The sequence below is a fragment of the Peromyscus californicus genome, unplaced genomic scaffold (genome assembly GCF_007827085.1).
Source record: "Peromyscus californicus insignis strain IS unplaced genomic scaffold, ASM782708v3 Scaffold_5__1_contigs__length_169319896, whole genome shotgun sequence".
Taxonomy (NCBI): Eukaryota; Metazoa; Chordata; class Mammalia; order Rodentia; family Cricetidae; genus Peromyscus; species Peromyscus californicus.
The window spans coordinates 50,812,379-50,833,009 of NW_026294573.1; the positions used below are offsets into that span (position 1 = coordinate 50,812,379).

The 20,631-nt window shown below is 43.8% G+C and overlaps 1 protein-coding gene across 1 annotated transcript in view; it reads right to left on the bottom strand.

Annotated features, from left to right (window-relative positions):
* The window catches only part of Cachd1 (cache domain containing 1), a 221,723-nt gene that overhangs the window by 56,114 nt on the left and 144,978 nt on the right, over positions 1-20,631 (bottom strand). The window contains exon 5 of the mRNA XM_052716199.1: positions 2,273-2,399. Within this exon, the coding sequence (XP_052572159.1) occupies positions 2,273-2,399 (127 nt within the window). The remainder of the gene's footprint in view (positions 1-2,272; positions 2,400-20,631) is intronic.

Here is a 20,631-nt window from a genome sequence, read left to right on the forward strand (position 1 = left end):
CCAGCCACCAAAAGGCTCCTGAGCCGAGCATCTCAAACCATGTCATCAAAATTTGTCTAAACCCGCAACAGCTACTCTTTCTGCCCGGTGCTTGTTGGCCAACGTGAAGAAAGAGGGGAATGCAGAAGCCATGGAGGAGAAATGCCTCTGATCAAAGCAGCCTCCGCCCCTGCGTGAACCAGGAGGGGTGGTAAGAAGAGGGTTAATGAGCTCTCTATTCATTTTAAACCTGGAACAAATTAGGGGTGGTTTCAGAAAGCAAATCGGCCTCAAGAGAATCCTGTCCATTATTGACACCTTTAAAACTAGAATTTTCTGTGAAATGTGAGCTGCCCGTGAGTCACAAAAGCCTGGGCACAAGAAATGTAGACCAAGTACCAAAAAACCTTAAAATCTGGCCAAATTTACACTAGCTGTTGGCAAGTCGAAAGTCTTGTATTGAGACTACCTTAGCAGTTCCCCAGTCAGTACCACGGAGCTAGCAGGGAGATGAGATAAAAGAGACCAGGGCAGGTGGCCTCGGGATGAACCAGGAACAGAACAGTACGACCTCCTGGCCAGCCCTACAATGACACCAGGTCGGATGTTCCTTGTGTGTGTGTGCGCGCGCGCGTGCGTGCATGCGTGCTGCATGCATGTTCTTTTAACTAGGGGAGAGGATTTTCCTTAAAATGATGTACTGCTTTTGTTCTACCTGAATTCACCCAATGAAAAGCCCAGCAGCTTTATCTAAAGTGGCTTTGGGGGGGACGTACAAACAGCCTTGTCTGTTCCATGGATAAACTGGGAGGCAACCTCAGAGCTTGACTGGTCCCTTTCTCATGGTGCTGCGCTCTGAAACCCACTGGAGTCTTCCACGGGTTGTAGAGTTTACAAAGGCAACCAGTTAAGACAAGTTAAGAGGCAGGACTGGCAATCTATGAGGCGGGAAACATGGTCACGCAGCCAAAGAGTCAGCCTTATTCTAGGCAGGCTCGAGCTGGAACTTGCAGGTGAAGGCTGAATAGTGACGAGACCCTGCCCTCCCTCTCTCCCACGAGCTGAGGCAGCGGGCCATTTAATTGGTTTCCTCAGGGGCAAATGTCAGTCTTTGCGTCCCCCAACTAGTCCGGTGGTCCTCAACCTGTGGGTCTCGCGACCCTTTGAGTATGTGTGGGGGTGTTGACTGACCCTTTCATGGGGGTTGCCTAAGACCATTGGAAACCACAGATATCCACGTTATGATTCACTACAGTAGCAAAATTACAGTTATGAAGTAGCAACAAAAATAAATTTTATAGCTGAGGTCACCACAAATGAGGAGCTATAGTAAAGGGTCCCAGCACTAGGGGTGTTGAGAACCACTGAACTAGACACCAAAGCCATGATTTCTGGTCCAGTCTTCACGGCATATAACTGTACCAGAATATCTAGGGAGAGAATGGAAAAAAAAAACCATACAAATAACAATTTTCTCTCCTTCCTTCCTCTCCTCCCCCGACTTTGGGAAAAATCCTGGACACAATCTGAAGGAAGGATGAAGGGATACTTTGGTCATTGTTTGGGGGAAGGCGGTGGAGAATTGGCACCTCCCACTAGCTCTAGGCACTATACACTTGGCACTGCTAAGGGAACCTGTTGGGGCTCAAAGGAGTCCATCTTTGCCTAGGCGCTTCTGGAAATTGATGAGCCTTGTTTTACAAATGATCTTACCAGGCCTTTCCCTCTGGCTACATGGTACAACCAAAGTCATTTTGGTGTGAGAAAGGCCGGATAATCCAAAGCTCTGTGAGCAACCTTAGAGCTTGCAGTGGCTGAAGTGTGCATGTAAACTTCAAAAGTGTCAAACTAAACCCATTGTCCCAGAAAGGAAAGTCAGCCACAAACTTAAGGGCAATTACATCTTTATGCTCTATGGTCAAACTGTGGAGAAAGTGCCGCCATGTCTGTTTCAACAAAGATGTTCACGGGACAGAAGAGTAAATGCAGCAAGCCATCGTCTTTCCTTCCCACAGCTCTGCTTGGTGTGATAGATAGTTGTGGAAAGCTCTGGGCCTTATATCATCACTCTGCCCTAGCGCGGGGACGTCCATCTGCATCAAATGTAGACGTTTTCCAGCAAGGAAAAGTTTCTGAACGGCTTGGGGCAGAACCGTGTGTGGAACTCACTGCTGAGGTTGAAGTCTGGGGTCCGGCCCAGACTGGGCAAGTTCTCTACCCAGAGTCACAGCCCACCCCGCCATGCAGATGGCCATCAGCAGCAACAAGTGACCTCTGCAGGAAGTCAGCATACCGACTGCGATGCTCATAGCTGCCCTTACACCGGAACTTGTGTGCTGGGAAGACAGTGAAAATTCCTTCTTCCGAGCTGAAATACTGCCACTTGATTCCAGGGTTGGATTTCAGGTTGTCTGCAAGAACTGGAAGAGGAAGAAAATGAAATATAACCACAGAGACCACAGGTGTGTGCATGCATGGCTCTTCAGGCATCTGTTTTGCATAAACTGCTTGTAGTATGAAGAAATCCCACCAGATAGAAGGTTGTAAATTTTCTACAAAACATTTTCTTTCTGCCCCTTAAAAAACATCCTGTGAAGTGAGTTCCAAGATAGGCTTCAAAGCTACACAGAGAAACCCTGTCTCAAAAAAACCAAAAAAAAAAAATTCTGTGAATAGGCCAGCCTGGTCTATAGAGTGAGCTCCTGGGCAGCCAGGGCTACAGAGAAACCCTGTCTCAAAAAATATTAAAAAACAAAACGACAACAACAAAACAATCTGTGGGGGAGCCTGCGTGCGTGCATATGCATGTATGCGATGTATTGTGTACACACGCCAGGGCTCCTGGGTAGAAGTCAGAAACCAACCTTGGGTGTTGGTCCTTGCCTTCTGCCTTGTTTTGAAACAAGGTCCCCTTTTTGGTGTTTGCCACTGTGCATGCCATGCTAGCTGGCCTGAGAGCTTCACCCCTCCCTCTTCTCACCAAGATTATAGATGCAGCTACTGTGCTTGGGTCTATGTGAGCTCTGGGGATTCTCCTCCAGGCCTCATGCCTTTACAGCCAAGTGCATTTCTCACTGACCTATCCTCTAGCTCTCAAAGTGTTCTGTGTTGTTCCTATTACTATGATTATTATTATTGGCAAGATCGTGCTGTGTAATCTAGGCTGTCATCAAATTCACCATGTAGTTCAGGCTGTCCTCGAACTCACAATCCTTCCTTCTGCCTGAGCTCCTGAATGCTGGGGTTGCCAGTGTCACCATGCGGAGCTTCCGAAAATTGTTTTGCTCTTCTCACAATCAGAATCCGCTCCCTTCTTGGAGTCATTATGCCTTTTTACTCACTTCTGTAACAACTCAGTACTTTACTGCACATTTGACCACGCACAGATCCCTGCTTCGTGCACTGCGGCCTCCATCGTGATGAGCAAAAGCCCATCTTACTGTAGTCACCAACATGCCAGCAGAATGAGAGACAGAAACAGAGTCAAAGCAGCGCTGTGGAAGGAGGGGTGTGGGAAACGGCAGAGAACAGGAACGCCTGAGCTGTGATCTACCCAGCATACACACAGCTCTGTATACACATAGCTCTGAACGACCACGTGGCCCAGATAAGGATTTCTTTCTCTAGCTGAGCTGTGACTCTGACAACAATGGTAGATGTCACCTCTTTAGTAGCGGAGTTCCCAGGGTGTTGCATTTAACATGTGTATGATCAAATTCAACCTGTAGTCTAATTTCCATGTTGCAAATGAGGAAATGAGAGCTTAAAGAAAGACGGTTCCCGGTGCTTTCATAAGTCCAGCAAATTTTGTTTTTATTTACCACACTTGTACCTATCTGTGTAGGCACAGCTCATACGATTTTCCCTACAGATACCATTTCAAGTGCATACAAGCAGCAATGTGGCCCTTCAGAGCCTGGAGCCATGAATACACAGCATCTAGTGAGTATTTCCTGAATCTATGTAAACCCACATCTGGCAGGTGGAAAGGTGTCTCCAACACAGCTCTTCTGACTCTCATATTCTTCAGTGTCAACAATTCAGTATCAAACACAAAAGGGCGAGCTAATTACAATATGATGCTTTTATGCCATTCCTAACATCAAGGGCTATTAAGGTTCTGAAATGGAGATGTGAAGACTGGCAGGACAATTGGGGGCAATAGTACCTGGGCAATCCAAAGGCATAACAAGGCAACCACATGAAGGCTTCCCTTCTTTGAGAACTTCATGAGGAAGGCCAGTTGCTGGTCTGCTCTGTCTCTTTAGCACTCAGCCCTGTGGCTGGCCTGACAGGATGCTTCAGTATGCTGGCTGGACTAAATTCCCATCTGACACAGGAAGCTCTTGCTTCAGCTCTCAAGTGCTCTTGCCTCAAGGTCACTGTTGTATCTATGGTCCTGATGTCCACTAGACTTTGATCAACCCTTCTCCCTTTGTTCTTGGCCTGTCATGAGAATGGGATGGCTTGGCAGAATGGAAGGCCAGAGATCAAAAGAACCAACCTGTGCTTTGCCTGGGACAAACTCGATGAGGGAGATCAGAAATACACACTGACCCCTTTACTGATTAATTAGCACAATATCTGATGAGCAGCTTAGATGAGGTTTGGGGTGCTATCGAAGGACAGGGAAGATCTACCAGGTTATGAGATGGGGTTGGCCACAAGCACTGGATGAGAGTACCTCCTACCTACCATGTGTAATGCAAGCTGTCCTGTATACACCACAATGGATTTCTGCATTTGGGTTTGCTTAAAATGGCATCCCAAATTGTAACCTGTGTGGAAGGATGGGAACATGAGAATAGAGTAGTAGTATCACCTTGCAAATGTTGACCTAGCAACACAGGAAGCCAGAGGCCAAGGTCAGCTCTCCAATGTATCATAGGAATGGTGTATAAACACATATCAGCTGTGCATAGGGTAGAGTGTATAAGGGCATATCATCTGTGTATAGGGTAGAGTATATAAGCACATATTACCTATCTATATGGTAATTGTATAAGCACATATCTGTGCATAGGGTGGAGTATATAAGCACATATTACCTATCTATATGGTAATTGTATAAGCACATATCATCTGTGCATAGGGTAGAGTATATAAGCACATATCATCTGTGCATGATAATATATAAGCACATATCATCTGTGTATAGGGTAGAGTACATAAGCACATATTACCTGTCTACATGGTAATTGTATAAGCACATATCATCTGTGCATAGGGTAGAGTATATAAGCACATATCATCTGTGCATAGGGTAGAGTATATAAGCACATATCATCTGTGCATAGGGTAGAGCATATAAGCACATATCATCTGTGTATAGGGTAGAGTACATAAGCACATATCATCTGAGCATATGGTAATATATAGCACATATCATCTGTGTATAGGGTAGAGTACATAAGCATATATTATCTGTGCTTATGGTAATATATAAGCACATATCATCTGTGTATAGGGTAGAGTACATAAGCACATATCATCTATGCTTATGGTAATATATAAGCACATATCATCTGTGTATAGGGTAGAGTACATAAGCACATATCTGTGCATATGATAATATATAAGCACATATCATCTGTGTATAGGGTAGAGTACATAAGCACATATCATCTATGCTTATGGTAATATATAAGCACATATCATCTGTGTATAGGGTAGGGTACATAAGCACATATCATTTCTGGTTGTCATGAACAAAGTAGAACCCAGAGTACAATCTAGTTGGCTCCAGTCTCTTTCTGAGTGAGACTTATCATGTTTAAAGTTTTACCTACTTTGCATACATCCTCCTGCCACTGGCAATATGCTCTCCCAGGACTGAGTTAACAAACAAGACAGCAATTAAAATACACAATCAATGTTAAAATGTCAGTTTCATCTTTCTTCCTGGCATGTAGAGACACAGTCTGGCATCAGAGCTGTTCCCACCTGTCACTGGGAACACTCAAAACACAGAGAAAGATCACGACATCGGTCAGTAAACGGCTCACTTTACACTGAAATTCACTTTTGATGTGATTGTGCCTTTAAAAAGCCACAAGGTGCTGCTGGTCAGCTAACCTCCTTCCAGGAATATACGCCCAGGGATTCCCAAGGACCATTTTTATGTAAAGGGAAATAAGGTTCCAGTCTAGCAACGCGGAGCAGGGGTTGCCCAACAGGAACTCTGTGCTGATGAATTTCTACCATTTCATTCCAACCTCAGCAAGTCAACCTTAGCATGCAGAAGGTTTCAGGTACTGGAATTAAACCAGAATGGCAGGAAGCCACAGACATGCAGGAATGTTCAAATTCCCACACATGCCCGTTCCCCCAGGGTTTGAAGGACCACCTCCCAGTCCCAGCACAGTTTTCCAGTTGGGAATAGTGGTGTGAAACTTCTGTTGAAGGACACATAGGAGAAAATCTGGCTTTTCAGATCATACCATCTGACAAAACTCCTTCTGCTAGTACAGCAAGAAGGCCGCCACAGGCATGGACCTGATCAAGTGCGGCTGTGAGCCAATCAGAGCATATTTATAAAAATCACTGGCAAGCCATATTTTGTCAGTGGCTCTCCCCCAAAGCCATGCAAAATATACGACATGCAGGATTCGGTGCATTTCCAAACGTGTGTATTTTTTAGCAATTACCAGCTTTTCATTCCCCCACCACCTCCACATATTTACGAAGGAGCCATAAGGCAGCCCCCCCCCCACCTCGCCCGCAATCCAAGCAATAAAAGTTATCATCTCTAAGGCACATAAAGAAATGGGCTCAGAGAGTTTCTGTGACATGCCTGAGGTTTTACTTTGAACAAGAAGGGCACGTGACTCCAGCCAGTCTGAGATCATGATGTCTGTCTCCTGCCTCTTGCCAGGCAATGCGCCCTAGTTAAGGTCATCCCCTGGATGGAATGAGCATGCTCTCTGGTGGTGTCTGGCTGATGTGAGTGTGTGCAGACACAGAAAGGCCTCTTCTCTCTTCGCCTCCTGGGGTCTGAAGCCTTAACCTTGATCCATATTTGCACTGTTCTCCAGGCAAGCCCTGCCAACCCCTGCAATAAAAAGGCAAACACTGCCTTTGGAAGTAAAGGAAAGCTCGATGACCTCATTTAAAAGTAACATCTGTAACAATAAACAGGCTCTAGGAAACTATTAAAAGGGAGCCAATGGGACGGGGAATGTTTTAAAAATAAATCAGAAGTCATACAGTGCGTGATACATTTAGTCTCACCACAAAAGATCATTCTTGCACTGAGTGTAACAGGCAAGGGTTCTCAAATTCTCCTTCTCGGGAGTCCTTTGGCATATGATTAAATTTCATCCATTATCTGGTACTAGCAGAGGAAGATGAATATGAAGGTAATGAGACCCCCAGGACCTAGAAGTAATCCATCATCATGGAGCATGTGTAGCTCAGCAGGCCCCTCTCTGGCCTAGATGCAGAGGTGAAGAGAGCCTTATTAACTGGCATGGCAACCCAGAGGGGCTCCCCACCACTCCTGTGTCAGTTACATGCTCTGGCCACTTGAGGTGGTGTCTAACTCAATACACGGCCCTACCTACTTCTTTCTCTTTCCTCAAGGGTGTTGGAAAGCGTCCAGGAAAAAGCTGGGCCCAAACTACTGGCCCAGGATGCATGGTATTTGGCTTCAAACCATTAACAGGCAAGTTTGCATCTGTATCACTCTGCACACCTAACACACACACACACACATACACACACACACACATACACACAGACATAGATATAGACACAGACACAGACAGACAGACAGATACACACACACACACACACACACACACACACACACACACACACACACACACACACACACACACACACACTGAAGGCAGCAATAAATCAATATTCTTCACAGAAGTTGGTACCCAAGCTTGAAGATACAGTGTGCTCTGAAGTCCTAGGGTTGGAGGAAGGGAGTTATCTTTTGACACCTCACAATCAGCATAACTACTGTTAAGGTAAATTGTAGACTATATTCCTAGATCTAAGATCCTGGAGGGTTAGCTCCCCAGTCAGGCACATGTTCTCTGAGAACTACCTGCAGCACACAGGTTGATGTGATCTACACTTCTGTTGTATAAACTCTAAAGGCTCACTTTCTACTAATTCTAAAGCCCAAATAAATGATATATTCTGACTAAATCAGTATGGAAGCATTGACCATTTTAAATATGCCTTACAAAGCCAGCCACTCTCTCCTTCATGCATGACTGCTTTGTCGAGAAAGTTTGCAAATAAAACCACCTTATACTGTTAACTATTTATCTCAAAAATAAATAAATAAATAAAAAACCCAAAATATATGTAGTTCTCTGGGTAAATATACATATAGAGTTTAAATGAAATTTTCTCATCTGGGCTGAAAATATTCCCTCCAAGAGTCAGAGGACACCCCCCACCCCCAAGAAAAACCAACACCAGGCATGGGAAGCCCTCTTTGAGCTGTTGGCCAGGTTGTCCAAGAAACTCCCCAAATATAAAGCCTATTGCTGTTGCCTTTGGCTACCCCCTGAGCTGGCTAGTTTTATGTCAACTTGACATAAGCTAGAGTTATCTGAAAGGAGGGAACCTCAATTGAGAAAATGCATCCATAAGATCTGGCTGGAGTCGGGTGGTGGTGGCGCATGCCTTTAATCCCAGCACTCGGGAGGCAGAGGCAGGCAGATCTTTATGAGTTCAAGGCCAGCCTGGTCTACAGAGAGAGATCCAGGAAAGGCACAAAGCTACACAGAGAAACCCTGTCTTGAAAAACCAAAAAAAAAAAAATCTGGCTGGAAGGAATTTTCTTAATGAGTGATTGATGGGGGAAGGCTCAGCCCATTGTGAGTGGTGCCATTTCTGGGCTGGTGGTCCTGGGTTCTATAAGAAAAATAGGCTGAGCAAGCAAGTCAGTAAGCAGCACCCCATCCATGGCCTCTGCATCAACTCCTGCCCCCCAGGTTCCTGCCCTGTTTGAGTTCCTGTCCTGACTTCCTTGGATGATGATAAGGAAGTGTAAGCCAAATAAACCCTTTCCTCTCCAAGTTGCTTTGGTTATGGTGTTTCATCACAGCAACAGTAACCTTAACTAAGACACTCCAGAGGTGAAAGGTAAGTTTCTATTTCTGAAGACACCATGCACTTCAGACACAGGGCTCAGAGGGCTGTGAGCTGGAATGAATGTCTCCTGAGGACTAGTTTTCATGGCTCCAGAAGATGCAATGCAACTTATAAAGGAGAGAAACAACCAACAGTCATGCCCAGCTAAGACACTGATAAGTCACAACAATGGCATGGCACCATGTCCCTAAAGGTGCAGTTGTGGCATGCATACCTTGGCAGTAACCAACAGCTCTGTAATTGTTCTTAAGACCCACTTAACAAGAGAAAAACCATGCCTGGTACTAGAAACCCAGCTAATTAATCAGGGCTGGTGAAGCCATGGATCTTGAGGAGAACCTACAACTATCACTTAAACCAGTACCATCCCGAACTACTTTCTAAACTTTCCCCTTATAATCAAAGAGAAGTATAATCTTCAACCCTCCTCAAGGAAACTTCTCTGCACCAGATAGAGACCACTACAGAAAAGCACAACCTATCAAAATACAGGGTTGTGGAGCACAGTCCTAATGGATGCATCTAGAAAACACTATCATACCTACAGCTCAGGGAACCTTGTGGAGGAAGAGGCAGAAAAATTGTAAGAGCCTGAGGGTTAGGGAGTTTGCTGTGAGATTCTGTCTCCCAGTATCATCAGAAGCTACACACGTGAAGTCTCTCACCAACATGACTGTCTAAACATAAGCCGGACAAGGACAACAACAGACATGTTAAAGTGGACAGAGGACAGCCCACACGGCCTCAACCCTCCATAAAGGACTACAGGCAACTAGGGAATGCTGAGTGCGAGAAACAGTCTTCCTCAGGACGAACACACAGATTTGTTATCTAATACCAAATGGTCAGCCGTGACAACATAAATATGAGTAATGTTCAGACACAGCAGGTTATATGTAGGAACACACACACACACACACACACACACACACACACACACACACTCACAACAACAGTTTAAAAAAAAAAAGAGGCCATGGATTTGAAAGAGAGCATGGAGGAGTAGATGGGAAGTTTGGAGGGAGGAAAGGAAAGGGAGAAATGATGAAATTATTATAATCTCAAAAATAAGAGAAAAAAAGTTTTATCTAAAACAAACAAACAAACAAACAAACAAACAAACAAACAAAAACAGCCCCAAGGCAAATAAGCAAACGAAACACAAAAACCAAAAACTAGCTCAGAAATTGACAGGTAAATGGATATTAAAAGCTTATTCATAGGATAATGGGGGAGGTGCTTAGTCATGTCAAACGTATAAATTGAACATATTAAACATGAGAGTTATTGGATATCAATTATACTTCAGTTAAGCTATTTTGCTAATAGAACAAGCTATGGTACTTCATACAGAAGTTTCACACACTGTGCGCCAGTTTTCATCATCAAACTGTGAGCATGCACTTTTAATCCCATGTTACAGAGGCAACACTAACTTACTCAAGGATCCAAGGTTAAGGCTACTGTTGCTTGATCTGGAAAACACTTGGGTCTAAAGCCTTTGCTCTTTCCAGGACACTACAGCACTTGTGTAAATCAAGAACTACAAGATTGACCCCGGCCTGTGGGAGGGAGAGACACGACGAACCTGAGCTGGAGGCTAGCCTGGACTACAGTGTGAGGCAACTACAAAAATCAAAGAAATTAAAACAGGGGCTGGAGGGATGACTCAGTGGTGAAGAGCATGTACTGTTCCCCAAAGGACCTGAGTCGGGTTCCCAGAATGCACATCGGCTGGCTTACAACTGCCTGTAATGCCAGGATGTGATACCTCTGGACTCTGAAGGCACCTGCGTTCACAGACAGACAGACAGACAGAAGACAGACAGACAGACACACACACACACACACACACACACACACACACACACACACACACACTTTGAATCTTTAAAATGAAACAAACTAAGACAAAGTATAGGTAGTTGGAAGTTAAAGGAAACACGTATGAATTAGTAGTCACCAGATAAAAAGCATGCTGGGTATTTCTCTAGAGGCAGAATAAATACATACATGTGAAGTGCTTCTTAAAATACTAAGTTGTATTAGTTGGTAACTAGAGAATATAAATAAATTGATGAGATATACCAAAAATGATTTTATAATTGAAATAAGAAATAAGAAGAAACAAACTGTTGAACCGTTACAACTGACGTGTACTAGCTGGAAACCAACGTCATGGTGTCTGCCGCTGACCCACAGGCTGGCTTAGCGGGGAGACAGTGTAGACACGAACTGTTGGGGAGGAAGCTTGGTAAACAATCGCAGCACAAACAGCTCAAGGCGACATAAGACAATACCTGGAGCAGTTGAGATAAGAGAGGGAGTTTTTACCTGACTGAGAAGCTACACAATAGGCAGATCTTAATCCTTCTGGGAATTTACCACAGGTTAGTGATGTGAGCCTTAACCCTTCTTTCAACGCTAACGTGGGGAGGACTACGCAAGCTGTTTGGACGCGGGCCCAGCCCGCCATTGCACTTCTATCCAGTTCATGTCGGTACTCATTTCTTACAGGAAGACTCTGATGACACAGAATGGACCCACAATGAGAAGCCACAGGATTAGGCCCCATCTTTTAAGTCTGGCAAACTATCTGACCTTAAAATTACTCTCCGGGGGTATCCAAAAGCATCTCTCTGAGATGTACGGCACACTCTGCTTTCAAAGGTTTCCTCATGTCTTGCATCTACTGTTAAATCCAAACTCAGAAAGGCCCTGGCTAGCCCGACCCTCCCTTCTCTCCAGGCTCCCTCCTGCCTTCCGTGTGGCAGCACTGGACATCAGAGCTAATGCTCTGACTCCCACAAATGGGCCATGCCCTCTTCCAAGGTCATCCTTACTCCTGGATAACACTTTCCTCCATCCAGTCAGTTCTTCCTTATCCCTCCAGTTTTGCTTTAGATTTCCACTTCTCAGAGGCCGTTCCCTGATGACCTTCAGCCAGCATCTCCATAGGCAATATTGTGCCTCTCAGCAAAACCTGACAAGGTTCTGTGTGACATTTTTATAGCTGGTCCTTTAACCTTGTCCATCTGAGGAGCTGTGAGTGACACCAGGATGGGAACCAATATCAGTTTGTCTGTCACATTCCCAGAGCCTACCACAGTCCAATTCCCCCCTCCCTTTTTTAAAAAGTAGACACTCTTAGGACATGTGATCTGTGGCTTGGCTAAGTGCCTCATTGCTGTTCCCTGTGAGATTCCAGCTTTTTCAACTGTAAAGTGATGGATTTGGAAAAAGTGTTCACAAATTCCCTTTAAAAACCAGAAGGGGAAAGAGGCAAATCATGATGGTCAACAGAAGGGAAATACCGGTGCTCGACTTACAATCGGGTTAGCCCACAAACTGAAAATATCCTAAGCTAAAAACGCATTCATGGTCTACAATCAAGAGGAGCCTATCTTGAATGTACTTAGAACACTTGTATTAACTTATTGTTGGGCAAAATCAAGATAAAGCTCATTTTATGCTAAAGTGTTGAAAATATCATAGATATGCACTTCATGGAAATTGGATGGAATGTGAAGACCCTGGCAATATAGTTCACTCTATAGCACACAGACTACGTGCTGTCGGGGTCATCAGCTGACCGAGCATCTGCCAATCCCTGCTGCTGCCCGGCATCATGTCTCAAGCTACATATCCACAGCCCAGGAAAAGATAGAAATGTAAAGTTCAAGGTATGATTTCTCCAGAATGGCTAGCCCTTTTGTACTACCAAAAAGTCAAAAAATAGTAAGTTGGACCACTGTGAGCTGGAGACTGTGAACTCACAAAAGAACAAATTTCCAGCTGGGTGTTATAGCACACTGGTCTAACAACAGCACTTGAGAGGCAGAAGTAAGCAGATCTCTATAAGTTCAAGGCCAGTCAGGGCTACATGGTGAGACCCTATCTCTATAAACAAACAAACAAACAAATAAATAAAATGAACAGAAAAATAAAAATAAAAACAAATTTCTAGCTACTTTTTATTTTTTATTTTTTATTTTTTTTTTTGGTTTTTCGAGACAGGGTTTCTCTGTGTAGCTTTGCGCCTTTCCTGGAACTCACTTGGTAGTCCAGGCTGGCCTCGAACTCACAGAGATCCGCCTGGCTCTGCCTCGCGAGTGCTGGGATTAAAGGCGTGCGCCACCACCGCCCGGCCTCTAGCTACTTTTTAAAAAGTATATAGAAAATGGGGAGAAATGAAAAAGGGGGAAAGATTAGTATTTTTACTTTCTAGTGATTGAGATGGTATCAGTGGACACTGTACTAGCTATATTAAAATATCTAATTAAAATATTTAGATGAGCAAAATGGAGACAACTAAGTCCCAGCTGCTAGACTGTGGGACTCAACATGGCTGTGGTCTCACATGAAGAAGTGTCCTCTCATCTCATCAGGAAATAAGGTAATGATAGAAGTAATACCCAAAGCTTGGAAACATAGGTACCAAGCCTAGGGGTGAGAAGCATTTGGATAAAACTGCCTACAACCATCTGTAACTCTAGTCTCAGGGGACTCACCACCTTCTGGCCTCTGAGGGCACTGAACAAATGTGGTACAGAGACATACATGCAGGCAAACACTCATATACATAAAAAATATTAATTTCTTTTATAAAAGTCATAAGTTCAGGGTTGGGCAATCAACTTCAAGGTAGACAGAAATTCACATTTCTATCTCGATGAGACAATTTTCAAAATACAGGTTCAGAGCAATCTAGATACTTCTTTCCTTATGCATTTAGAAGAGTTTAGTAGTAGGTCTTTGTTACAATTTGGAAGCAATTGGTAGCATAGTTAGGGTTAGAGTCTTGGCCCTGACAGCCCTTAACAAACTAGGTTTGGCTACTTTACCTCAAATAGGCCAATTAAATAACCAAAGTCAAAGACACCACAGGAGATTCAACATGGTCCTTTGGGAAGAGGAAGAGAGACACCCAGTGACTTTCCTAGGTTCACCTTCCAGATCCTAACATGACATCTAGGTTTAAAAGGAGGCAAAGGATATGTATGGTTAAGCAGTCCTTGTCAAGGTGTGGTCCCGAATATCACCTTTATCTTGGCTCACCTCTTCAGCAAATTATCTGCCAGTTGTTAGTGCTGTACTACATCTCTATCCAGGAGACAAATAAAGTCCTGATTCTAAGACAAAATATGCTCTTTAGAAACTTACTTACACAGGTTTCTCTTATCAGATTTCTTCAGTGACCACTATTATGAAGGTGTACTTCGACACTAGTACATTTTTTTTTTTCTATCGCTGTGATAAAGACCATGATCAAAAGCATCTTGGACAGGGAAGAGTTTATTTGTGTTACATACAGGGATCACAGTGCATTAGTGAGTCAAACCAAGGCAGGAACCTGGAGGCAGGACCTGAAGCAGAGACCATGAAGGAGTGCTGCTTACTGGCTTGCCCTCCATGGCTTGTTCAGCCTGCTTCGTGTAGCACCCAAGAGTGCCACCCAAGGGTGGCACCACCCACAATGGGCGGGGCCCTCCCATATCAATCACTAATGGAGAAGTAAGTGCCTTAGGCCTGCCTATAGGTTCATCTTACAGAAGCAGTTCCTCCACTATGTTCCCTCTTCCCAGATGATTCCAGCCTCTAGCTTGCATCAAGCTGATAAAAACAAACGGAAAGACAAAACAACTTCTACAGTGGCATATACAGGCGGGAACACATCTGGGTTCTCATTGCTTCCTAAATTAGTATTGGTCTTTGTTTGGGTTGACAAGAGATTACAGTATCTCAGAGAAGATCAAAATGCTTCTAAAAATTAAACAGTCGGGAGCTCATAATAAAAGACTGATAAGATGTGGGGTTCTTAGTCCAACTCCAGTTGACAATCAGTGACAAGAGAGACGGGAGTTAAAATAAAAATCATAATAATGGCTTGGACAATGTTCTAGACATTTTTTGTTATAACAAAGCCTTTTACAAATTCAAATAATGTCCTTTTACAAGGAGAAAACAAAATCAGCGGCAGGTGAGAAAGTTTTACCGGGGCCACTTAGTTCCTAAATCTAGGAGGTTGAGTTCTGAGCAGTGGATCTACTGAGTCTCCTTGCTTCCTTCCCACCCTCCTGCCTTTCAAATCTTTACTGAACCTGCCTCATGTAGTCACATGAAGGGCAGCTTTTCTGCTTGCAGCCGTGTGAACACAGGAGAGGGTTCAGTGGAGAGAAGCACCCCGGGTGGGGTCTCCAGTATGCTAGCACATTCTTGCCCAAGGCATCCTACCTGGTAAGGACCCTGAATGCAGGAGCTACCTGATTTTTCACTACAAAATGCAAACAAACAAACAAACAAACAAACAAACAAATAAATATCATGAAATGGAAGCGTGTACTCTGGAATACTATAGACTCTGTCACTAGCTGTGAAAGGACTTTTACAAAGTTGACATCTTTTTACATGTTTACGCAATTCTAAGCAAGGACAAACCATTTTGAAATAGCCAATGGTTTGTTTTTCTTTTTTTCTTTTCCTTTTTTTTTGTTCTTTTTGAAGACAGGGTCTCTCTATCATGCAACTCTGGCTGTCCTGGAACTCACTGTAGATCATGCTGCCTTGAACTCAGAGACCACCTGCCTCTCCCTCCAAGTGCTATGATTAAAGGTATGTGCCATGATACCCAGCTGGCTTTTTTTTTTTTTAACCACAGCACACAAACTGTTGTGAGATAAGGAGCTGAAAAACCGCACCTTTCCCTTTTCAGGTGTTCCTTGTTTCTCATTTACTGAGTCTCAGGGGTCACCAGCATAGACAGCAGTGACTTTCTATAAATCACTGTAACATATGGAGCCCAGATTCTCTGGCCTTCAAATATTTCCTTCATATTTGACTATTCCATTTAACTGGGCTATCTACCACCAATCTCTGCAGCTAAAAACAAACAAACAAACAAACAAACAAACAAACCCTGCCCTAATTCCTATCAGTTTCCAATGAATTAGGAAAGACATGGATTACAAAACACTCAAGAGACTCTAACTTTTGTCTGTTTAATGATATTACCCAACAGCTTCAAGTACAAAAAGAAAGTCCTCATAATGGAAAGCTTGTCTCCTACCTAAAGAACTCTAGGTTTTCTGATACTTACTCAGCACTATCTAGTCAAATACACCAAGTCCCTACTTCCCATGGCTGGCCAAATAGAAAACAGAAGAGCTGTCTTAGCACACAGCTCAGAGACACAAGGATGCACAGGCTTCCTAGACAGACCAGAATTTACATAGAGGGGCCTCAGTAACAGCCTGTGAAATAGTAAACATTTTGGAAAGTAATAAAACAAATTAACATTTCGAGGACTCCAAATAAAACTTCTGGCATTGGTCATTATACCTGATCACACCTCTCCAGCTTACACTCCTGACATCTGAGTACTGTTTGACCATGTACTCTGGATGGTCTATATCAGAGACCCGAGTTCTATTTATGCAGCTTTAGGAGGGCAAGTATATTAAGTGCCTGGCTATGCATGGGTATTTAGCAATTATTTTGCATATGATTCCTTAGTTCTTTCATCCAACAATCCTAGGATGTAGGTTTTATTTATCATTCTAGAAACCCAAACATGCAGAGGTTAAAGTTCCAAGTACATATTTGCTAAAAGGAGACAGAATATGGAGGTTAACTAAAGAGGTTCCTTTATCCTTATTGACAGCTGAATGATTCAGGAAGCGAAGAGTGACTTCAGCCTTGAACTCTGAATGGGACTCAGACCACGGATCCTAATGATCTTGCCACGCCACAGATCATTCTAACCCAATTAATGTCGGCTGCCTAAGCTTGGTTCTACAGTCAACTCTATGATCCTTTTCTATCTCCTCCCATGTGTTTTAGCCCAATATCAAGAAAAGGAAACACTCAAACCTGATTCTGTTCCAAGTTGGGTTTTTTTTTCTAGTTAGCTATATAATGAAAAAACAAAACAAAACAAAAACCAACCAGTCTGTCCTTAACTCATTTGAGACTTAGAGAACTATAATAAAGCTCGGGTCAGTCCAAACTCGGGAATGTCCCTTCTTCCTTCCTCTCCCATAGAGACTCCCAGAGGACCCCAAAGTCTGGGTGTTCTCCATGCATTCATGGGAGGAATAACATCAAAGTAACAAAAACATAGTTCTCAAGCCTGGATGATTGCCACGACCAAATTCTGAAACCTACAGGGTCCCAACCTTTCCCATGCCAGTGTTCTGAATCCCTGGGTCTGGCGCTCATAATGGTTTCTGTTTGTTTTAAACAGGCTACCTACTGGGATTCTAGAGAGTAGCTGTGATTGGGGCAAATAATTAGACATTATTCTCTGTTATCTCATCTGGTTACTTAGTTTTCCTAGACTGATTCACTTTAAGAAAACACATTAGTTGACATTAGTGGGACCTTCCTGTACCCTCAATTGTCATGGAATCTACTTTTCTCAGTCAGGCAACCTCAATGAGAAGTCTCCACTGAGCCTGTCCATCTTCCAGCACTGGCCAGGTTCCCTTCCAAGGTCAATTTGGTCTATGCCCAGTTTTTCCTTCTCATTTTCCACAAAGCTCCCATCTTCTCACACTTAAGTCTGCCAGTTGCTTGGCTTCAAAGTTGATAATAATAATAATAAATAGTAATAATAGCAATAACAAATAAAAAACCAACCCAAACCTAACCCAAGCTCCTCTGATATAATCTATAAAATATGGCTCAGCCCACCCTAGAAACAAGGATCCATCTTGGCTGCACATGTTTTGTTTCTGGAATGTGCCACAAGCTCCTCACCATCACCTGGATGATTTCTGTGATCTTTTAATACCCTGTTCAGAGCTGGGTCCCAGGTCACATGCTCCAGCCTTTGTTCCTGACTGCTGGTTTTTTTCCTGTCCTCTTTCCCAACAATATTAACATGAACAAGAATATGAGTTCTCTGAGACCACAAACTTTGAAGTCTAGTACTGCACCTGACATGAAACTGTCACCTATGAGAAGTCTTTACAAAGGAGCAGGGGGTGGGGGCTGAGGCTATTTCTGGATCTCAGGCTTAGGTAACAAAGCTGCTCTCTACTGAGTTTTGGAAAATGGGCCAGAGAGATGGGGGCGAGTAGGGAGATCACAGGCTTGGTTTTACACACAAGGTATTTCAAATATCAGGCCCTGGGGAGAGTCTGAGAAACATCTCAGCACTGGCATTCTAGGGCAGGAAGGCCATTCGCTGGGCTACAGTGGTTAGTCACCTGCTATTTCAGTTTAGATGAGCTGACTTCTCTGGACTGTCATCCACAGAAGGGGGTGACGAAGAAACCATGGCTTTTCTTGAGTGCATTTTGTGAATGCGATTACTCATCTGGGGAACCTGGGTCACTTTTATATAGATGGTAAGACATTTCTCTGTGCAGGCTGTCTGTTAAACCAGTGAGACCTGAGAAGAAATCACAGTCATTTCCCACGGAAGTCCTTCAAAAGCCTTGGTTATCCTACCACGGTGTTGGAATAAGAATGGCCTCCCATAGGCTCACAAATTTGAATGTTTGGTTCCCAATTGGTGCGCTGTTTAGGAAGGAATGGGAGGTGCGGCTTTGCTGGAGGAGGAGTTGGGGGGTGGGCTCTGAGGTTCAAAAAGCCATGCCAGACCCAGTCTCTCTCTTCCTCTCTTTGCCTGATGCCAGGATGTAAGCTGCCCTGGTCATGGTGTCCCTTTATAGGAATAGAACGGTAATTATGATATCTGCTATAAAGATGAAAAAACAAGGACACAGATAACCCTAGCTCCTTCCGTTCAACAAGGATTAATTTGTGTACCTGTTATAGAAAAGGTATTGCATTGTGGTACTGTTATAGGAAAGGTATTGCATTGGGTACTTAGCATACAAGAAGAACAGAGTCAAGGAGCTTTCCAGGATGAAAACTTAACATTCTATAGTAAGAACAAACACTCGAGTGAACTTAGAAGAAAAAGTGGCAACTGAAGCAACATTACTTTGAAGGCACCCTGTCTTCCACGGTGCCCTGGGGTTGGCAAAAGTCACCGCTGTAGCTGTAAAGACACCTACCGTCCCACACAGCACAATTCGGCTTCCCCTTCTTTTCCTCAATGGCTGCACCGCTCTACCTCGAGTTGACTTCCTGGGAAACCAAACATGCTATGGCTACACAAACCTCACTTCTCCAGGACTGTCACATGAGGTAGCAAAGGAGCGGGTCCTTCAGAACCGAGCGCTGCTTTAGATGTGACAGAGGGCACACCTTGTCTTGGAAGCAGAACTAGTATCATGAACAAAAGCACCCAGGAGTGACAGGAACTGAAGGGTCTGAGGGGTTTAAAGACTCGAGAGGGATTCGCTAAGGCTGGAGCTCACAGGTCTAGGAAGAAGGGGCTGAAGGTGAGGGTGAAAGGCTCCCACCCATCTCGGAGGAAATGCGGAGCACCTAAGAAGTCTGAGAAGGGGAGCTTGAGTCAGTGTTTTCAAAACATTCAGTATGTGTGCGAGATGTCTTGAAAGAGGACACAGACCCAGGAAACATTTGGGGAGGTGTTAACTAATGATTCCTCTAGAAGAGAGGTGGAGATCTTCAGTTCCGGTGGGAACAATAGAAGAGAGAGGGGAGAAAAGAAGATCACAGACACCCAGAGAAGAGAGGAGAGGGAAGACACTCAGGACCAGAGCCAAATGTCCCTTCAATGACAAGAGGACAATAGGAGGCGTGTCACAGCTAATGTGGCAATTAAGAGGACTTCATATTTGAAAAAAGCGTTCGACATCCTTAGCCACCAGGGAAATGCAAATTAAAACTGCTTTTAAATTATGTCTTACCCCACTTAGAATGGCTATCATCAAGAAAACAAGACAAATGCTGGTTAGGATGTGGGGAAAGAAGAACTTTTTTTTTTCTCGAAAAAATTTCTCAGTGATTTAATAGATTTTAAAAGTTTTTATAAGCATTTATGACCAAAATGCAATCACAAAGAAATAAAAAGGAACCAATATCCTTAGCTTTTGTACCTTTCTTTTAGGGAGAATGTAGTGTGTTCACTACATTGTTACTAGAAGAAATCCGCTAATGATTGATTGATTGATTGATTGATTGATTGATTGATTGTGGTGGAGACTGAATCCAGGGCCTTGTGAATGCTAAACAAGCTACCAGCCCTGCTAACGGTTATCTAACAGGCAATTTTTATGGTAAAGCTGCTTCTTGATTTATGATGGGGCCATGTCTCAACAAACCCACTGTAAGCTAACAGCATATACCAAAAATGCAATTAACATGCCTACCCTACTAATCACCCTAGCTTAGGGACTCTGTAAAGGTAGAGTTCATGCTGTTTGCTCCTGAGAGCAAGTGCCAGACCAGCTGGGAGTGGTAGCTCTTTTCCATTGTCCAGCATGAGGAGAGACCACAATACTGCACACTGCAAGACCCCAATTCCAAGGGCAGTTTCTACTGAGTGCATTTAGACTCAGTAGTATCATGAGGCTGAAAAATGAGTATAAGTCAAGCCATTGGGAGCCAGGGGCCATCTGTATTGGAAAGGACAGAGCAAAGCCTACGGGACAC